Source organism: Ranitomeya imitator, chromosome 4, assembly GCF_032444005.1.
Source record: "Ranitomeya imitator isolate aRanImi1 chromosome 4, aRanImi1.pri, whole genome shotgun sequence".
Taxonomy (NCBI): Eukaryota; Metazoa; Chordata; class Amphibia; order Anura; family Dendrobatidae; genus Ranitomeya; species Ranitomeya imitator.
Genome location: NC_091285.1, coordinates 92,882,555 through 92,904,149, shown reverse-complemented (window position 1 = coordinate 92,904,149; position 21,595 = coordinate 92,882,555). Strand labels below are relative to the sequence as shown.

General features: G+C 42.0%; 1 protein-coding gene across 2 annotated transcripts in view; it reads left to right on the top strand.

Annotated features, from left to right (window-relative positions):
* The window catches only part of SLIT3 (slit guidance ligand 3), a 1,020,157-nt gene that overhangs the window by 662,865 nt on the left and 335,697 nt on the right, over nt 1–21,595 (top strand). For both annotated transcript variants that reach the window (XM_069763866.1, XM_069763867.1), the window contains 2 exons: nt 1,535–1,606; nt 14,200–14,363. In XM_069763866.1, coding sequence (XP_069619967.1) covers nt 1,535–1,606; nt 14,200–14,363 — 236 coding nt within the window. The remainder of the gene's footprint in view (nt 1–1,534; nt 1,607–14,199; nt 14,364–21,595) is intronic.

The following is a 21,595-nucleotide window of genomic DNA, read 5'->3' as shown; positions in this document are numbered from 1 at the left end:
TCTCTACATTGTCAGAGAGGCCCTCTCAGAGCACAACAGATGATCGATCTTTGCTGCAGAAATGGGGGGTTGGCTGACTGTAATGTGTAACGGGGAATTCCACCCTGGCAAACTTGACTACATGCTGATGTTGAAGCAGCAGGATATGCCTAGTCTTCAAGTTATGTTGGTGCTTGTGCACAATAGCGTGCCGTCTTTTATTGTTCCTATGTCATTGTGGAACTGAAGCCCTTTTGTTTTTTACTTAAGAGCTTTACATTTGTACCAATGCTAAACAATGTTCTATAACATTTCTATTGCTGCTTTTACCTTGCTTGTTTCCCTCTGGTAATTTGATGACATTTTCTAGCTATGACTACTTACATTAGCGATGTAACACCCGTACCCGGGCAGCTCAACTGTCATGCCGCTGCTGCTTCCCGCGCCCTGTCATACTTACCTGTCCTCGGCGTCTCGGCGCGGCTCCTCTGCTGAAGCGTCTTCTCTCCAGCACTCGCTCCCGGCTTCTGCAGCTCGTCGGGTGCGTGCGCACGCCGCATTCAGCTCTGTGCGTGCGCACCTCTAATTCCCCTGCTGGCGCTCCATCCCGTCCTCTTTGTCATCCTGGATGACTGTAACCCAGAAGTGTCTCCCACGCTGGTTTGTAAACCGCTTCCTGACGCTCCTCAGTGCCTAATGTTCTTTTGTGCAAACAAGTGCTTCTGGCCGCCCGTGGTCTCTGTGCGTCCCTTGCCCTCTGACCTTGGGATTCTTCTTTTATCTACAGTGCCTTGCCTGTCTCCTGTGTTCCTGCCTTGCTCCCATCAACCACTGTGTCTCTGTAATGATCCTGCCAGTCTCTGTGTCACCGTAGTGTTTCTATCAGCTCCCTCGTCTCTGTGGTACCTTACCATTCCCTGTGTCTCTTCCCTGTTCCCCTGTGTGGCTGCAGTGTTCCCGCCAGGCATTTGTCTCCGTCATACCTGCCAGTTCTTAGACTCTGCGGTTCCCAGCCATCCTGAGTTCCTGCCATCATAGTCAGTCTGTTATTTTCCCCTTTTTCCGACTTGATCCTCCAGCTTCCCCTAACTCTCCCTGTATAGGGGGCGGTCCATCTGGTCAGCTCGTCTGTGAGGGGTTCGTCGTCATGGTCCAGAGGGTCCACTTCCCGTTTTTTATCTAGGAATCGTCACATCTACTCAACCATTTACTGCCTGGGATGCAGAATCTTTAGCTATAGTTTTGTGTCTTCCATTCCTGCTGCTTGTTCATGTTCTCGTGTATGACTGTGGCTGTCAATATTATTTGAAACTTTGAGCAAATATGCATAATCACTTTGTAGGTAAATCCTAATTTGAGTGTTCAACACATATCTAATCTGCTTGCTACTATTTGCCAGGTGAAAGAAAATGTATCTTACCGTTCTCTTTACTAGTGGTATATGAAAGCGATGCTAGTCATGAGATGTAAAATTCATGGTTATGAAATGGCTTCCATTTCATATTTTTTTAGAAAAGCAATGATATGTAAATAATACATTTTTGTTCTTTTTTAGTACACTCAACAATAACAACATCACAAGAATCCCGCTCACAAGTTTCAATCATATGCCCAAGATTCGTACATTGTAAGTATTTTGATCCATGATTTCTCATTTTTTTGTAATAGTGTTAAATACCTGTCTCTTTATGAACTTCCTTAGGTTTATTACAGGCAGTATAAACCAAGGTGAAGTTAAACAAACACGGCCCTCTAGGCAGAAACAGCAAAACAAAGTGGTAGCACTAAGCACAGTCCTTTTGGTAGCGGGGTTCCTCCCACTCACAGTTATCAAAATATACATGGTTAAGGTTGGTTCTAGCACAACCACTTCTCTGGAGTGTTCCTCTCCAGACACTGAACACTGACTGCCTCTGGATGTCAGTTATTTAAGCACCAGACCACACCCTGGAGTGGAGATAAGGTGGTCAACCTCCCAACCACTCTATGGTTGTCCAAAAAATACAGCCCATTAAACGAATTAGCTGTTAACCCCTCGCAGCACTTAATGTGGCGGAGGAAAATCTCTGAGTTTTACATCACTGACGCCATAAGTGCAGCAAAACATATCTCCCCTCCATTTATATATGTGGGGGGAATATGTGCAACACATCTGTTACCACATCATTCATTGAGATATTCTGCTCCACTCTTCAAGGTACAGTCTCCAACTAAACCATTGACACTCGGAAGGTATCATCAATGTGTGCACCGTTTATATATTTATTTACACACACACATACACACACACACACACAACACACACTTATCTTAAAGTGTTTTGTTAGTTTACTCTAGACAATGCAGTGAGGGCTGCCTAGTATCTATGCTGTATGCCAATCATGTTCTGAATGGGGGAAGTCAAGACCACAACCTCTACCTTCTAATCTGCAGTATTCAAAAATAGGACCTGAAGAATGAGTTTCTGTATGGCATTTTGAAGCCGAGGATATGGAGCTAGTGCTCCTTTCTTTTCTAGTAGTGTACCACATGAACACCAGGAATGAGCAGCTGAGTGGCGTAAAATAAGTGGGTAGTACTGGTTTGAATTAAAGTGATCATTAAACCACTCAAATGTTTGGAGCACATTTCTATCTCAGCCCCAGTACATATTTCTTTAACTTTTCTTCCTCTGTTCTGTTTTCTTCCGCTATATTTTAAATTACGGTACTCCAATCCCTTCCAGTTTCTTCATTAACACCACATTTTTCTGTTTCCATTGTCTTTGATGAGTATAGACTACTCCACTAAATTGTATTTCTCAAGCAGGCCTCACATAAGCTCATCAAGTACTGTATGCATATCCCTGGGAAAGTCAGGAGATTTGGCTACAGCTATCTAAAATACAGATCTAGCTTTTCACAATATAATTTCGATTGGTGGCTCCAATGAGAAGAACTTTTGTCTGCTAATTTCTTTTGAGTATTTGTCATCTTACATGTACTTACTTCCCCAGTTGTATATATACATTATTATTGCTAAAATGGTTCTACACGGTTGGGAAAGAAGTCTGCAGGCACTCTACAGTATGTGACTGCAAACTGACGAATAGTGAGATGAGTACGTGTGATGCGCACACTGTCATGAGTCCTCAGTATTCTCAGTGCAAGCAGGCAGTCACATGATTACATGTATGCAATTTGAATATTTGCTGTCACATGCCAACTGGACTCATTTGGTCTCTAGTCTAGTTGGATCATGACTGCAATTATCCAAATTGCATACATTGCATCGTGTGACTGCCTGCTTCCAGTGACAATACCAGGGATTTGTTACAGTGCGTGCACCGCACACTGTCGCAATTTGTCACTCTGCAATCAGTTAGAGTGACTGTAGACTTTTGTCCCAAAAACAGGATTAATTTTGGCTCATCCCTTGAAGCAGTGACATTGCCTTGTCCTTGTATATATTTCTAATTCATCCCCCTCTTAAGAATGTTTGTTTCTAAAATAAAAGGTATCAACCACTGACAACTCTCAAAATCTCAACATTTTTATTTTTAAAATAAAGAATATTAAACATTACATATAAATAAATTACAAGCAGGCAACCACCATGAGAAATGTTCTGTGTCATTTGCAGACCTTTGCTTTTTTCTTCGGAATAACAAACATTTCCAAGCACAGAACAGTGGAGATTCACAGTCCATCCACACCCTTGGGATCACCTCTTGTGGTTTTATCATTTTACCCATAAATATACTTTGATTGGTAATTATTTATATTTACCTCCATGTTCCTTTCACTCAGCTGACACTTATAGTAGTCAGAATTAATGTAAGTGATTAAGCAGAAGGATTTTTCCTTTGTTCTCATTAATGTTCAGTAATATTCATCCAGCCACCTCACATCGATCAATCCTAGCTGTCTGCGCCAGTACCAAGTGTCTGCAGCCATTCTTCCTTTAGTTTAATTTTGAAGATGGCTTTTGTAGATCGTTCCCCTGAGACTGTCAATGACTAATCTTGCTTTACTGTAATTAAAGGTGAAAACAAAAGCAGAAAATCATATATGGGACTTTTAAAGCAAAACTCTGCTATCGAATTCAAGGAGATAATTTACACTAAGTCATTCAGAACACATTTCTAAATATATGCTATCAAAATTTTAGACACCACAACTATCTCCACATTTTAAAAATGTATTTCCTGTAAAATATGATATAAGCTTCATTAGTTGTAGCTTTAACTGGTACCTGACAGCGGACACAAGTTGCCCGATGTACAAGCAACATGGATCAGAGTACAGCTTGGCCATTTCAGCCAGGTATCTTTTATTCTAAAACGCTGGCGGTTTAAAATCTGGTGGAGGACCTTATTGCTTGGGTGACTAGTCCAGGAGACCAGTCTCCTTTGACTTCCTCTCAACCCACTGCCCTGGCCTGTCACTTGAGTGGAGTGGGACAAGGAGAAGTCGCCAGGGGCCAGGTCATGTTTTTAGGATTTCCTTGTACTGCACAGGTGATAATTTAATCACCTACACACATAATGATTACAGCACCTTGTGCAATGCTAAGGAAATCTTGAAAACACACATGGTTTGCAGCCCTTGAGGAATGCAGTTTGACACCTCTGACCTAGATCATTCTGCCTGCCATTACTTCTTTACAAGTTATGTACCCCAAGCTTTGGATTTAGAAGTGGATTTAAAAGAAGTCCTGTAAGATACTGGAGTGGGTGTCCCCGGTGTCTGAATTGAGTGCTATAAAATTATTTGAAGAATACCATATTTGAAGAATATGGTTGCTACATGCAATCACAAGAATATTAGTGAACTGGAGGATAATGTCTATGAAAAATTCACTAAAATTCTCCAGGGACCCTGGCAGAAGCTGGTGTCTGGCTATACATCACATTTGGAGCAGGTCACAGCAGCCAAGTTATGCTTTCCTGAAGACCTTGTTGTGAAGGGGTTGAATCATTCTGAGATTTGCAGCAGTTGCATTTTGTACTGAATTTGGAGAAATCACTTATTATACTAATATATAGTATTATGCTATTGTTGGTTTGAGTTATCTAAAGTTTGAAAAATTTGATAATAAACCAAAATTGCAATAAGTGTAGAATAATTTTGATTGCAACTGTAAATTCATTAATTTTTTACTTCTGAAGTCTCTGTAAAAAATGCAAAAAAACTGTGTCCGCACACCGTTACTTGGTTAATATTTTTTGATCAAAGAGTGAAAAAGTCATCCAACCATGTTAAGGTGTATCTAAATATGGATGGTCCCTATCACTAATGTCCAACGAGGCCTTATCTGAATGAGGACATGAAAGGAAAGCAGGCTTGGTCCGCAATTAAAGCCTTGTGTGGGAAAGATGGGAGGATAAGGGTGCTGTCACCTGGAGGGGGCCACAGTCTCTGTGCAATGCAGTTTTAACACACAGCAGAGTAAGTGAAGTCACATCTGTCAATGACCTCTGTTATGATACGGTGGTCTAGGAGCAACATGGAACGAGCTCTGAAGGAAGTGGTAACTGTACTGACCGCAGTCCCTAAACTCAACACAACACTAGAAGTAGCCGTGGAATGCTCCTAACTCTCCCTAGGCATCTCGTCACAGCCTAAGAGCTAACTACCCCTAAAGATAGAAGCAGGAAAGCTATCTTGCCTCAGAGAAAATCCCCAAAGGATAGATTAGCCCCCCACAAATAATGACTGTGAGTGGAGAGGGAAAAGACATACACAGAATGAAACCAGGATGAGCACAGGAGGCCAGTCTAACTAAATAGATAGGACAGGATGGAATACTGTGCGGTCAGTATAAAACACTACAAAAATCCACGCAGAGTTTACAAAAATCTCCACACCTGACTAAAGGTGTGGAGGGCAAATCTGCCTCCCAGAGCTTCCAGCAAGACAGAATTAATTCACACTGATAAGCTGGACAAACATAGAAAGCACAGAATGGATAAGTCCACAATCTATGGACAGAAAAGGGCAAGCAAAAACTTAGCTTAGCTGAACTGGTCAGAATAGCAGGGAACTCCAAAGAGATGTGAATCCAACCAGGAACCATTTACAAGTGGCACTGGCTGAAGATAGAGCCAGACTTAAATAGCCGAGCAGAAGAGACGATAAGTGGAGGCAGCTGATGACAGCTAACTCCAAGGAGCAGCCATACCACTAGAAACCACAAGAGGGAGCCCAAGAGCGGAATTCACAACAGACCTCCTCCTAAGCTTATTTCTGAACACATCAACATTGAACTTTAAGGTGACCATAAATCAGCTGAAAATGTGCTTCTATAGACAGAAATAAGGTTTACAAACCCAGCCATCAGAATAAGTTCACCGACTTCTTATCATATAGATCTTCTACAGTCCGAATGGTTTATAATTTTAGTGGAATCCTAGCGCAGAATTGTGTTTTAGTTAAAAATACATGCATTAAAGTTAAACAAAAAAAAGTCTTCGTTTCTGTTTAAAAGGACTGTTACACGACAGACATCTGTGGCATATCCGTATGTGTCATATATGTAGGACTCATTTGGATACTCATTTGGATACTGGTGACTGTAAAGGGTTTATAGTCTGTTACCTAACATTATGACAGACACATTGACCTACATAACAATTATAGGGACACAAATATATTTGTATCATTTTTTAAGGTTGTTCCATTTTTTAGTTAATACATTTGTGCTATTTTTCATTTAATTGGATAGGAAAGAGTAGATAGCCTTAGAATTTGAGGAAGAGGCATCTTGTCTATGATGTCTCTTCTACATATACAGTACAGACCAAAAGTTTGGACACACCGCTCATTTAAAGACTTTTCTGTATTTTCATGACTATGAAAATTGTACATTCACACTGAAGGCATCAAAACTATGAATTAAAAGACATGGTTTGGTTCCAAACCAAAGATCTCAAATTTGGACTAAACAGACCTCATGTGAGCCAGTTTCTTTGTAGCACTTAAAGGTTTTGGCCATTGCACTTGGGGACACTTTCAAAGTTTGCCCAATTTTTCGGACTGACTGACCTTCATTTCTTAAAGTAATGATGGCCACTCATTTTTCTTAGCTGCTTTTTTCTTGCCATAATACAAATTCTAACAGTCTATTCAGTAGGACTATCAGTTGTGTATCCACCAGACTTCTGCTCAACACAACTGATGGTCCCAACTAGTGTTGAGCCACCTCCCTTGTGTACGGGTTCGGTTCGGTTCATCGAACAGGGATGTGTTCGACAAACTGTTTGTCGAACGTTCATCAAACACCGTCGAACCCCATTGAAACCAATGGCAGGCAAACACAAACACATACACACACATGGAAAACACATAGAAAACACCTTAAAAGGTGTCCAAAAGCTGACAAACTGCTCAGAAGACACAACAAACACATGGAAAAGTCACAACTACATTTAGTCATGTGAAAAGAACAGAGGTGGAGGAGTAAAAAGGAGGAGGAGACACAGATATAGGCATGTCGTGCCCTTCTAAAATCAAGAAAGGCTGGAGTAAAAATCTAAACTCACTTTACCAACACCCAGACATCTTAACAAAAAAAATAAAAAAATAAAAATCTTTAGGTAGAATGGCGGCGGGTCCATTCAGAACACTTTCCTGAGAAGACGTAGTAGTACCCCTGTTGGGAGTTGTGCCAAAAAATGAACCCAATACATTCAGACTAATCCACCATTTGCCATATCCAAGGGGCAGGTCAGTAAACGACAACATTGACGCGGAACCAAGTACAGTACTATGTACTGTACCTCTTTGACGAGGCAATCAGGCGGGTCAAGATGTTGGTAAGGGGCACCCTAATGGCCAAAACAGACATTGAGGGGGCGTTCCGGTTACTACCTGTGCCTCCGAATAGTGTCCTCCCATTTGGCTGCTTCTGTGAAGGAGCATACTACATAGATCGCTGTTCGCCCATGGGGTGCTCCATATCCTGCTCACTATTTGAGGCGTTTAGTTGCTTCCTCGAATGTGTTGTCATGGACTTTTGTAAGGCGGCACACATTATCCATTACCTCGACGACTTCTTATGCCTGGGCCCAAAAGATTCGCCACAGTGTGAAAACACGCGGTAGTCCACCTGTGAGAAGGAAAGAGCTGGAGGGAGAGTGGACACCCCAGAGCCGAGAGGTTAGATTGAGATGAAAAAAGAAGGCGGTGTAGCTTGCTTCATGGGTGGGGTACTCAGCTGAGTAGCAGAAATTGCTACTTGGCCCAAAAGGATTTGCTGGGCCAAATGCCGTTAAAAAATAGTACTTAGGTAAACAAGGGTTGTAGCTTGCTTCATGGGTGGGATACGCTGCTGAGTAGCACTAAATTCTACTAGGCCCAAAAGGATTTCCTGGGCTAGATGCCGTTAAAAAATAGTACTTGGGTAAACAGGCAGTGTAGCTTGCTTCGGTGGTTGACCCGGCCCACTAAGCCGCATTGTAGCACAGTGAGCTTCCCACTGCAACTTATGCCTCATATCCATGTGACGGTTCATGCATGAAGTACTCAAGCCAGTGATTTTTTGGCCTCTACTGAGATTTTGTTGAAAAATCTTACAGACAACATGAGTTGGGTCATCCTTTGCGATGTCAAAAAATGCCCAGGCTATGCAAGGCTTAGAGCCCGTGCGCCCTGAAGAGCCACCACAACTTCTGGTCTGAGGCACAGTTGGGGTTGAGGAGGCAGTTGTTGACGTGCTTCCAGTACTCTGTCTCTGTCCAGGAAGGTGCACCGTTACCTCATCTTCAGACTCGTCACTAGCATCCTCCTCCACCTCCTCTTCTGACCTCATGGACTGTCGGACTGCGGGTTGACAGTAAGTGGGATCTACAACCTCATCATCATCATCCTGTGCGTTCTCACACCCGTCGTCCTCAGAGACAACCTCTTCCTGCCCCGACCGAAAAGTCAAATTTTCGTTCCAATCAGGTATCTGTCTCATCATCATCTTCCTCATTGTCTCCACCAACAGGAGTTACAGTTTGGGACTGAGGGTCTACATTATGCTCAGAACCTTCTTCATCTGGGCCTGGATCCAACTCTCAAAGATTCTGGGCATCAGTGCAGATCATTTCCTTGTTTGGATTAACAGAAGCTCTGGAGCAGACTTCTGATTCCCAGGCTATAGTATGCGTAAACAGCTCTACAGACTCAACCATGTGTGTTACCCCATGCTGAGCTGGAGACTTGGGAGCTGTGAGGAAGCAAGTGCGATTCGGGTGACAACTCTGAGGACTGGAGTAGTTGTGATGTTGAAGTTGACATGGAGGAGAGCCCACTTGAACGAGCACTTGATATCCGTTCATGCACCTGCTGTTTTTGTGCCTCATCTGGAATTTTTGGTGATGCTTGTAGCAATGGTCGTAAGAAAGGGATCATATCCGATTGTCCACGAAAAGAAGTAGACATCTTACTTTGGCTGGAAGATGTTACTGTTGCTTTACCACCTACCCCACGGACACCACATTTTTTTCCCTTTCTCACACGCCTATTTCCCTTTCCACCATCAGCAGGCCTTTTGCCACTCATTTTAGTGCTTAACTAATTGGCAACTCTGTATCTGTAGTTGTTGGCACAACAACCGATGGATGAAAACTGAGCAGAAATGTGTGGCCAAACTGTGGTATAAGGCCCAAAACTATTAACTGGATTAGATGTAGTGAAAATAGAGATACACAGGCGGTATAGTTTGTTTCACAGGCGGGCTACTCTGCTGATATGCATACACTGCTCCTAGGCCCTAAGCTATTAACTGGATTAGATGCAGTGAAAATAGAGATATACATGCGGTGTAGCTAGCTTCACAGGTGGGCTACTCAGATGACTATCAGACAATGCTACTAGCCCAAAAGGATTGGCTGAGCTAGATTATACCAAATGCTGTGACAAACACTTGCACAGCACTGGCACAGACCTGCCTGGCAAACAGTGCTATGAACTGCTGTAATCTACCCTGAAAAGGGCTGATATTACACCTAGTCCCAACTCCCTAAACCTATCTCTCTGACAATTCGCTCCAAAAACACACTCTTAGGCTGTATAGCGCCCACAGCAGCAGCGGTGCAGTATAACACTAAGCTGCAGCAGTGAGGAAATGGTGGCGACGGGGCAAATGGCTGGTTCTTATAGGGCAAGGACATGTGACATACACAGCCAATGACACATGCCCTTGCTTGTGTGCTTCACATGCACATTGCTGTGTGTGTGCGCACTGCTGATAGGCTGAGAGACTGCACCACCCCACTGTAAATGCGGGAAAGAAAAAAAGAAATGGAGATTGGCGTTATTTCAGGACAGATCTATCCCCCGCCCCCCGCCCACTATTCACTGAAACAGTCTATTAACAATGATAAACAGTTTTAATGTGCAAATCAAGCGAGGCTTTTGATGAACTAACAGTTATCGAACAGAAACTCGAACAGCCGAATTTTAAGCAAATTGTTCGGGTTCGTCGAACGACTCGAACACCGCCTAAAACCGCTCGAATTTTAAATTGGCGAACAGTATGAGTCGAATACCACTCATCTCTAGTCCCAACCCCATTTATAAGGCAAGAAATCCCACTTATTAAACCTGACAGGGCACACCTGTGAATTGAAAACCATTCCCGGTGACTACCTCTTGAAGCTCATCAAGAGAATGCCAAGAGTGTGCAAAACAGTCATCAAAGCAAAAGGTGGCTACTTTGAAGAACCTAGAATATAAGACATAATTTCAGTTGTTTCACACTTTTTCGTTAAGTATGCAATTCCACATGTGTTAATTCAAGGTGTTCAAACTTTTGGTCTGTACTGTATAATCACCAGTTGGGACTTCCGGCCTCTTTCCCCAAATCCCATAAGGCACCGCAGCTGTGTCACTTGTGCAGGAGCAGTTTGTGGCCGCAAGGCCACGAACTGCCCCTGCACAAGTGACATACACGTCTCCGCTCATCCCATGCAGGCGCAGTAACAGCCTAGTCGTTACTACACATGCGCTGGAATAGCGGTGACGTGTATGTCACTTGCGTCTGCTCAAGTGACACTCACATCACTGCTATTTCCGCACATGTGCAGTAGCAGCCACAACCATAAGCTCTACCCGTGCATGCGCGGTAACAATGCGGCTGTTACTGCGCCTGCATGGGGAATAGCGGACCGCACTCCCGATGTGATAGCATCGGGCCTATTTCTAGTATTTCTATAATTGACACACATATTGCTAGGTTTGGCGAGTCTATGAATGAATTTTATGCTTGGATTACATCAGCTCACATCATGCAGTTAAATCACTTCTATGAACATTGCAGAAATCCATAGAAGTGATGCTCTGTAGTTAAATAAACTTTTTACAGCCAGATGTGAGACAATTTCCTGTGAGATAGCAGTGCAGGTCTGTCACTGCTCCATCTATTTTATGTTGTTAGCTTCTATTGATCTTGTCTCCGTCATTAGAACTGGCAGGAATTAGTTTGCATTGATCTGCTTTCATGTTTTTTCATTGTGGAAGCAGCTTTATTTATGTGAAACACTGCACAGTATCCATTTTGTTAATAGAGAATGTCCTGCTGTCTTTGCATCTGTGTAATAGTGCTGTTTTGAAAGGGGGCATTTTTTAAGTGAACGAGGCAGCAACAGCATGGAACCGACATTCTCCCTACAATGAGATACAGTCACCTCATGTTCATTGTGCTTTCTTTTCTATGGATTTTCATTATCCTTTTATTGTGGAACACTTTGGTCATGTTACAGGTTTTTAAATAATAGAAAATAAAACATTGTGAAATAGATATACTTCGGGTTATACAGTACATAAGGATTTAGTGGAGTTTTTTTAAGGATATGTAACAATTACAGTATGCATTTATGTTATGTCATATTTCTAAATAAAAATGCAAAAGCTTCCAGCTGCTTACATAACATGCATACGGATTATCTAGTACCTCATATATTATAGTAGGGTATTTACACACATTTTTCCTTCACCTCATTGAGAATGCTGGAAATCCCCTCTGCACCTCCTGAGTATACTGGCAATCCTAACTATTCAGTTCTTGAGAGTGATGGCGATCCTAACTGTTCACTTCCTGAGAATAGTGACGATCCTAACTATTCACTTCCTGAGATTGTGGCGATCTTATCTGTTAACTTCCTGAGAATGATGTCGATCCTATCTGTTCATTTCCTGAGAATGGTTGCAATCCTATCTGTTCATTTCCTGAGAATGGTTGCAATCCTATCTGTTCATTTCCTGAGAATGGTGACAATCCTATCTGTTCATTTCCTGAGAATGGTGGCGATTCTATATGTTCATTTCCTGAGAATGGTGACAATCCTATCTGTTCATTTCCTGAGAATGTTGGCGATCCTATGTGTTCATTTCCTGAGAATGGTGGTGATCCTAACTATTCACTTCCTGAGAATGGTGGTGATCCTAACTATTCACTTCCTGAGATTGGTGGTGATCCTAATTATTCACTTCCTGAGAATGGTGGCAACCCTATCTTTTCATTTCCTGAGAATGGTGGCAACCCTATATGTTCATTTCCTGAGAATGGTGGCAACCCTATCTGTTCATTTCCTGAGAATGGTGGCAACCCTATCTGTTCATTTCCTGAGAATGGTGGCAATCCTATCTGTTCATTTCCTGAGAATGGTGGTGATCCTATCTGTTCATTTCCTGAGAATGGTGACAATCCTATCTGTTCACTTCCTGAGAATGGTGGCAACCCTATATGTTCATTTCCTGAGAATGGTGGCAACCCTATCTGTTCATTTCCTGAGAATGGTGGCAATCCTATCTGTTCATTTCCTGAGAATGGTGGTGATCCTATCTGTTCATTTCCTGAGAATGGTGACAATCCTATCTGTTCACTTCCTGAGAATGGTGGCAACCCTATATGTTCATTTCCTGAGAATGGTGGTGATCCTATCTGTTCATTTCCTGAGAATGGTGACAATCCTATCTGTTCACTTCCTGAGAATGGTGGCAACCCTATATGTTCATTTCCTGAGAATGGTGGCAACCCTATCTGTTCATTTCCTGAGAATGGTGGCAATCCTATCTGTTCATTTCCTGAGAATGGTGGTGATCCTATCTGTTCATTTCCTGAGAATGGTGACAATCCTATCTGTTCACTTCCTGAGAATGGTGGCAACCCTATATGTTCATTTCCTGAGAATGGTGGCAACCCTATCTGTTCATTTCCTGAGAATGGTGGCAATCCTATCTGTTCATTTCCTGAGAATGGTGGTGATCCTATCTGTTCATTTCCTGAGAATGGTGACAATCCTATCTGTTCACTTCCTGAGAATGTGGCGATCCTATCTGTTCACTTCCTGAGAATGATGGTGATCCTAACTGTTCACTTCCTGAGAATGGTGGTGATCCTATCTGTTTATTTTCTGAGAATAATGGCGAACCTATGGTGGCGAACCTATATGTTTACTTCCTGAGAATGGTGGCTATCCTATTTGTTCACTTCCTGAGAATGATGGCGATCCTATCTGTTCACTTCCTGAGAATGGTTGCAATCTTATTTGATCACCTCCTGAGAATGATTGCTGTTCTATCTTTTCACATTCTAAGAATCCTGACAATCGTACCTGTTCACTTCCTAAAAATCCTGGGTTCAAGCCACACAAGGGCAACATCAGCAAGCATTTTGTATGTGCTCCCAGTGTTTGCGTGGGTTTCCTCCCTCACTCCAAAAGACATACTGACAGGGATTCTAGAATGTTAACTTATATACATACAAAATTGTGGCAATCCTATCTGTTGACTTCATAAGAATGGTGGCAATTATATTTATTTCTTTAGAAAGGGGCAATCCTATATGTTCACTTCCTGAGAGTGGTGACAATTGTATCTGTTCAATTCCTGAGGATGGTGGCAATTTTATCTGTTTGCTTCTTGAGAATGTGGGCCATATGGTCTTCAGCTGCTCTGTAAGTATAGTTGGCAAATGTTCAGATTATGGCATCAGTCACACACAGGAAAATCTAATACAATTTATGCACTGTAAAATCGGCCGAGTTAAGTAAAAATAGCTACATAATTTGCTCAATACCCATGTAGAATCAGAATAAGTACATAAGGTGCTGTGTTTTAAGGCGATTTTAGCAAAGACAGAAGTTACATTTCATATTTCATGAAATCTAGAGCTGAATATTCATCATATATTAAAGCACTGCCAGCATTACCATTGTATCATACTCATTTTTTGTTCTTCACTGTTTTTCAGGCGTCTTCACTCCAACTACTTGTTCTGTGACTGTCACCTTACCTGGTTGTCGGACTGGTTGCGTCAGAGGCGAACTATTGGCCAGTTTACCTTCTGCATGTCTCCTGTGCACCTGAGAGGTTTCAATGTAGCTGATGTTCAAAAAAAGGATTTTGTTTGCATGGGTAAATACAGACTTAGTATAATGGGTATATTAATTATAATTAATATAGCTGAAGATGGACCATCACCGTGGGGCAACAGGTGCTCATTCTAGTGCTCGGTGAGACTATTTGTAGTTTACATGCATTCTTCAAGGAGCCTACACACAGTTGTTAATGAAGAATGTTATACCAAAGCCATTCTTTACACATCATACTATTAAAATGTGAGTTTTTTATTCATCACTGTTTAGAATATTTCACATACAACTATTCTTTAATATGTTATACATTTACAGAATTTCTTGTAATGTAATAGGACATCCAGAAAAATGTAAATGACCTGTGAGTCTATCAGGTGGTTGTTGTGTTGCCACATAATCTATAGATGGACCAAAGAACACAAACCACAGTAGACTGCTAGTGAAAGCTTCTGTGATCTTCAACAAGGTTGTCTTTTTACCTTGACATATTTGCCATATTAAAGCCCCCAATAACCACAGCTATACTTTTATGCTGTTTTTACAATATTCCTTTGAAGGTTTAAATAGTTTAATTTCAGTTTTGGGTTGACATACTCCATTTTTTATGTTAAATGTGATTTGGAAAAAAACATTATTATTTTTTTTTTAGGAACACAATCTGTATTAAAAAATAAAAATTGAAATTTTGCTATTTGCACACACCTACCACTGGGGCTTTTTAGACTCATTGTACAGACTGTAACATTATCTTTTGTATTGAAACATATAATAAGCATGTGGAAAGGTCTTTGTGACGGGAGGGAGAGCAGTTGTGACATCACCTTTTGTAAATGATAGATCCAGTGATATCACCTATGTATGAAGCTGTTACCTGTCATTGTAATATAGAGCCTGCTGAAAACTCCTCCTGAAACAAGTGGAAGTATGAGTCTAAAATAGCCCCAATGCCTAGAGTGAAAACTACAGGATTACTAATTTTGTTGTTTAGTAAAGATCATAACTAGTGATGAGCCAGTGTGCACGGATAAGGTGTTATCTGAGTATACTCGGGTGCTCACAGAGTATCCCCGTCATGCTTGAATACTATATTCGGGTCACCGCAGCTGTATGTCTTGCGGGTGGTCAACAGCCGCAATGCATGCAGGGATTGCCTAACAAACATCCGAGCATGCCCACTCATCACTAATCATAACATTTAAAAAAAAAATAAAAAATTGCTCCAAATTTTAAAAAATACATGTAAAGCAAAAGAACCTACTTTAAGCAATAGGTCCTTTTCTGATGATGTGAATATGAGGTAAGAAAATGAATCACTGAGGACAATGATTAACTCTAGGTCGTGTGTGCTGGCGTGATGTTTACAGCAAGTAAGCTAGACCAGTGGGGGAGGACCAGGATGATGGCCCTGGAGAACCCTTCAAATCAATGCAAAGTGTGACCTGATCTTGGTTTCTAAGAAATGTGGCTTTTTCATATACGAGTCATGTTTACAGATTGGTGACGTTGAAGCGTTGCCATCTTTATATAGAACATTCATACATGTAGAAAAAAAGCACACTGAAAATAAAGGGCAAACACCCAAAGAGTATACTGAGCACAATAAAAACACTTTTTCTTAAATACAATTAAAATATGTACAAAATATTTCTAACGCCAACACCAAGGCTGTTGTGTCTAAAGCAGAGACATACGTAGCAATATAAACAGCGCCAGCATATTCCGCAGCGCTTTTAGTTGGTAGATGGAGAAACAATTCTGGATAAAAACGACCAAATGCATAAACATATTTAAGGACATAATTTGCTTAGTTCTTCTGTAATGATTGGGGTGATTTAATGCCTTTAAAATGCACAAGTGCAGATATACACATTTTTTAGGGCTTTTCATTTACCAATGAAAGCAGTCAACACTTTTTTTTTATCTCCTACTATTTCCCATTGCATCATGGATCAGTATCATTGGAATATATTCGCTCCTCAACATTGAAGTTTCAGCAACAAGAAGGAAAAGTAGTTGAATTATAGAAATCACAGGATCAATACAAATGTTAATGGAAATGTTATTCAGTATTACATATCAGTGAATTTATTAATGGTTATCTGAGGAATGCTCTGCCAAACTCAATACACTTGGGCACACAAAACAGCAAGATCAACTACAGTATTGTAGCTCCCTTTGCAATTGCTGACCAATGATATCCCAGTTGCTCTTAAGCCCTTTAGCCACAATGTAGTTTACAACTTTATGACAGGGCCACAATTACCAATTCTGCATTTATTTGTGAAAAAAATGGAGAGTTGGTGAAAAATTTTAAAATTTAGCAATTTTTAAACTTTAACTTTTATGCACTTAAAGTATAGTTATGTCACACAAAATAGTTAATAAATAACCCTTCCCATATGTCAACTTTACATCAGTACAATTTTGTAATCCTTTTTTTTTTTCAATTAGGCAGTTTTAGCTGTTAAAAGTTGATTAGCGATTTCTAATTTTTTTCAACAAAATTTACAAAACCATTATTTTAGGGACCACATTACATTTGAAGTGACTTTGAAGGGTCTATATGACAGAAAATACCCCAAAGTGACACCATTCTAAAAACTGCACCCCTCAAGGTGCTCAAAATCACATTCAAGAAGTTTGTCGTTCAGGTGCTTCACAGGAATTTTTAGAATGTGGAAGGAAAAAATGAACATTTAACCCCTTCCCGACCTGTGACACAGCGTATGCGTCATGAAAGCCGGTGCCAATCCGACCTGTGATGCATATGCTGTGTCACAGAATGATCACGTCCCTGCAGATGGGGTGAAAGGGTTAACTCCAATTACACACGATCTTCAGGGACAGGGGGAGTGGTAGTACAGCCCAGTGGCTACGATCGCTCTGATTGGCTGTTGAAAGTGAAACTGCCAATCAGAGCGATTTGTAATATTTCACCTATTAAAACTGGTGAAATATTACAATCCAGCCATTGCCGATGCTGCAATATCATCAGCCATGGCTGGAAACACTGGTCTGCCCCCCCCACCGCCACCGATCCCCCCAGTCCTCTGATCAGTCCTGCACACTGCTCCGCTCCCCTCCGTCCTCCTGTCCGCTCCCCCCCGTGCTCTTGTCCGCTCCCCCCGTGCTCCAATCCCACCTCCCGTGCTCCAATCCAACCCCCTGCACTCCGATCCACCCCCTCCATGCTCCGATCCACCCCTGTGCTCCGATCCACCCCCCCATGCTCCGATCCACCTCCCCATGCTCCGATCCACCCCCCCGTGCTCCCCCCACCCCATCATACTTACCGAGCCTCCCGCGGTCCGTCCGTCTTCTCCATGGGCGCCGCCATCTTCCAAAATGGCGGGCACATGCGCAGTGCGCCCGCCAAATCTGCCGGCCGGCAGATTCTTTCCAATGTGCATTTTGATCACTGTGATAAAACCTATAACAGTGATCAAAATAAAAAAAAATAGTAAATGACCCCCCCCCCTTTGTCACCCCCATAGGTAGGGACAATAATAAAATAAAGAATTTTTTTTTCCACTAAAGTTGGGGTAAGAACTAGGGTTAGGGTTAGGGTTAGGGTTTCGGTATGTGCACAAGTATTCTGGTGCTAAACCGCTGCGGATTTATCGTGGATTTACCGCGGTTTTTCTGTGCATTTCACTGCGGTTTTACAACTGCGATTTTCAATTGGAGCAGTTGTAAAACCGCTGCGGAATCCGCAGAAAGAAGTGACATGTTGCGGAATGTAAACCGCTACGTTTCCGTGCAGTTTTTCTGCAGCATGAGTACAGCGATTTTTGTTTCGCATAGGTTTACATTGAAATGTAAACTCATGGGAAACTGCTGCGGATCCGCAGCGTTTTCCGCAGCGTGTGCACATACCTTTAGAAATAGGCTATGTGCACACGGTGCGGATTTGGCTGTGGATCCGCAGTGGATTGGCCACTGCGGATTCGCAGCAGTGTTGCATCAGGTTTACAGTACCATGTAAACCTATGGAAAACCAAATCCGCTGTGCCCATGGTGCGGAAAATACCGCGCGGAAACGCTGCGTTGTATTTTCCGCAGCATGCCAATTCTTTGTGCGGATTCCGCAGCGTTTTACACCTGTTCCTCAATAGGAATCCGCAGGTGAAATCAGCACAAAAACACTGGAAATCCGCGATAAATCTGCAGGTAAAACGTAGTGCCTTTTACCCGCGGATTTTTCAAAATTGGTGCTGAAAAATCTCACACGAATCCGCAACGTGGGCACATAGCCTTAGGGTTAGGGTTGGAATTAGGGTTGTGGTTAGGGGTGTGATTAGGGTTACGGGTGTGTTGGGGTTAGGGCTGTGATTAGGGTTATGGCTACAGTTGAGATTAGGGTTAGGGGGTGTGTTGGGGTTAGTGTTGGAGGTAGAATTGAGGGGTTTCCACTGTTTAGGCACATCAGGGGGACTCCAAACGCAACATGGCGCCACCATTGATTCCAGCCAATTTTGTATTCAAAAAGTCAAATGGTGCTCCCTCACTTCCGAGCCCCGACGTGTTCCCAAACAGTGGTTTAACCTCACATATGGGGTACCAGCATGCTCAGGACAAACTGCGCAACAATAACTGGGGTCCAATTTCTCCTGTTACCCTTGTGAAAATAAAAAATTGCTTGCTAAAACATCATTTTTGAGGAAAGAAAAATTATTTTTTATTTTCACGGCTCTGTTGTAAACGTCTGTGAAGCACTTGGGGGTTCAAAGTGCTCACCACATATCTAGATAAGTTCCTTGGGGGGTCTAGTTTCCAAAATGCGGTCACTTGTGGGGGGTTTCTACTGTTTAGGCACACCAGGGGCTCTGCAAACGCAACGTGACACCCGCAGACCAATCCATCTAAGTCTGCATTTCAAAAGTCACTACTTCCCTTCTGAGCCCCGACGTGCGCCCAAACAGTGGTTTACCCCCACACATGGGGTATCAGCGTACTCAGGAGAAACTGGACAACAACTTTTGGGGTCCAATATCTCCTGTAACCCTTGGGAAAATAAAAAATTCTTGGCTAAAAAATTATTTTTGAGGAAAGAAAACGTATTTATTATTTTCACGGCTCTGCGTTATAAACTTCTGTGAAGCACTTGGGGGTTCAAAGTGCTCACCACATATCTACATAAGTTCCTTTCGGGGTCTAGTTTCCACAAAGGGGGTCACTTGTGGGGGGTTTCTACTGTTTAGCCACATCAGGGGCTCTGCAAACGCAACATGACGCCCGCAGAGCATTCCATCAAAGTCTGCATTTCAAAACGTCACTACTTCACTTCCGAGCCCCGGCATGTGCCCAATCAGTGGTATACCCCCACATATGGGGTATCAGCGTACTCAGGAGAAACTGGACAACAACTTTTGGGGTCAAATTTCTCCTGTTATCCTTGGGAAAATAAAAAATTGCGGGCTAAAAAATCATTTTTGAGAAAACAATATTTTTTTTTTTTTCATGGCTCTGCGTTATAAACTTCTGTGAAACACTTGGGGGTTCAAAGTGCTCACCACACATCTAGATAAGTTCTTTTGGGGGTCTAGTTTCCAAAATGGGGTCATTTGTGGGGAATCTCCAATGTTTAGGCACACAGGGGCTCTCCAAACGCGACATGGTGTCCGCTAATGATTGGAGCTAATTTTCCATTTAAAAAGCCAAATGGCGTGCCTTCCCTTCCGAGCCCTGCCGTGCGCCCAAACAGTGGTTTACCCCCACATATGGGGTATCGGCGTAGTCAGGACAAACTGTACAACAACATTTGTAGTCCAATTTCTCCTATTACCCTTGGCAAAATAGGAAATTCCAGGCTAAAAAAATCATTTTTGAGGAAAGAAATATTATTTTTTATTTTCATGGCTCTGTGTTATAAACTTCTGTGAAGCACCTGGGGGCTTAAAGTGCTCACTATGCATCTAGATAAGTTCCTTGGGGTGTCTAGTTTCCAAAATTGGGTCACTTGTGGGGGAGCTCCAATGTTTAGGCACACAGGGTCTCTCCAAACGCGACATGGTGTCCGCTAAAGAGTAGAGCCAATTTTTCATTCAAAAAGTCAAATAGCGCTCCTTCCCTTCCAAGCCCTGCCGTGCGCCCAAACAGTGGTTTACCTCCACATATGAGGTATCAGCATACTCAGGACAAATTGTGCAACAACTTTCGTGGTTCAGTTTCTCCTTTTACCATTGGGAAAATAAGAAAATTGTTGCTAAAAGATCATTTTTGTGACTAAAAAGTTAAATGTTCATTTTTTCCTTCCATGTTGCTTCTGCTGCTGTGAAGCACCTGAAGGGTTAATAAACTTCTTGAATGTGGTTTTGAGTACCTTCAGGGGTGCAGTTTTTAGAATGGTATCACTTTTGGGTATTTTCAGCCATATAGACTTCTCAAACTGACTTCAAATGTGAGGTGGTCCCTAAAAAAATGGTTTTGTAAATTTCGTTGTAAAAATGAGAAATCGCTGGTCAAATTTTAACCCTTATAACTTCCTAGCAAAAAAAAAATTTCTTTCCAAAATTGTGCTGATGTAAAGTAGACGTGTGGGAAATGTTATTTATTAACTATTTTGTGTCACATAACTCTCTGGTTTAACAGAATAAATATTCAAAATGTGAAAATTGCGAAATTTTCAAAATTTTCGCCAAATTTCCGTTTTTATCACAAATAATCGCAGAATTTATTGACCTAAATTTACCACTAACATGAAGCTCAATATGTCATGAAAAAACAGTCTCAGAACCGCTAGGATTCGTTGAAGCGTTCCTGAGTTATTACCTCATAAAGGGACACTGGTCAGAATTGAAAAAAAACGGCCAGGTCATTAAGGTCAAAATAGGCTGGGTCATGAAGGGGTTAACTATTTTTCACAAAAATACATAGTAACATATGTATCAAAAAGCTTGGCACTCAAAATTGCTTTTAGAAAAATAAAGTCATTTATTTTACATCTGGACAAACAGATCAGCGGTAGCTCGTATCTTGCTAAACGTTTTCGGGCCTTTGTGGACCTACCTCAGAGCAAGTTTATCTGGAGCGTAGGATCTGGACTTATGAGCAGATGTATGAGTATATTTGGCAATCTATGTGGAGGCAAATTTCAGAGGCAGTCGTGGAGACAGGTGACTGTGAACAGAATAAACTGCTTGGACATGCTGTGTGTCCACACTGTGTGCATTCTGTTGCCTGGAGCGCTGGTGGCGTGCTGAGACACTGAGGGAGACACGCTGCTTAGTAACATAGTTATTAAGGTTGAATGAAGACTATAAGTCCATCTAG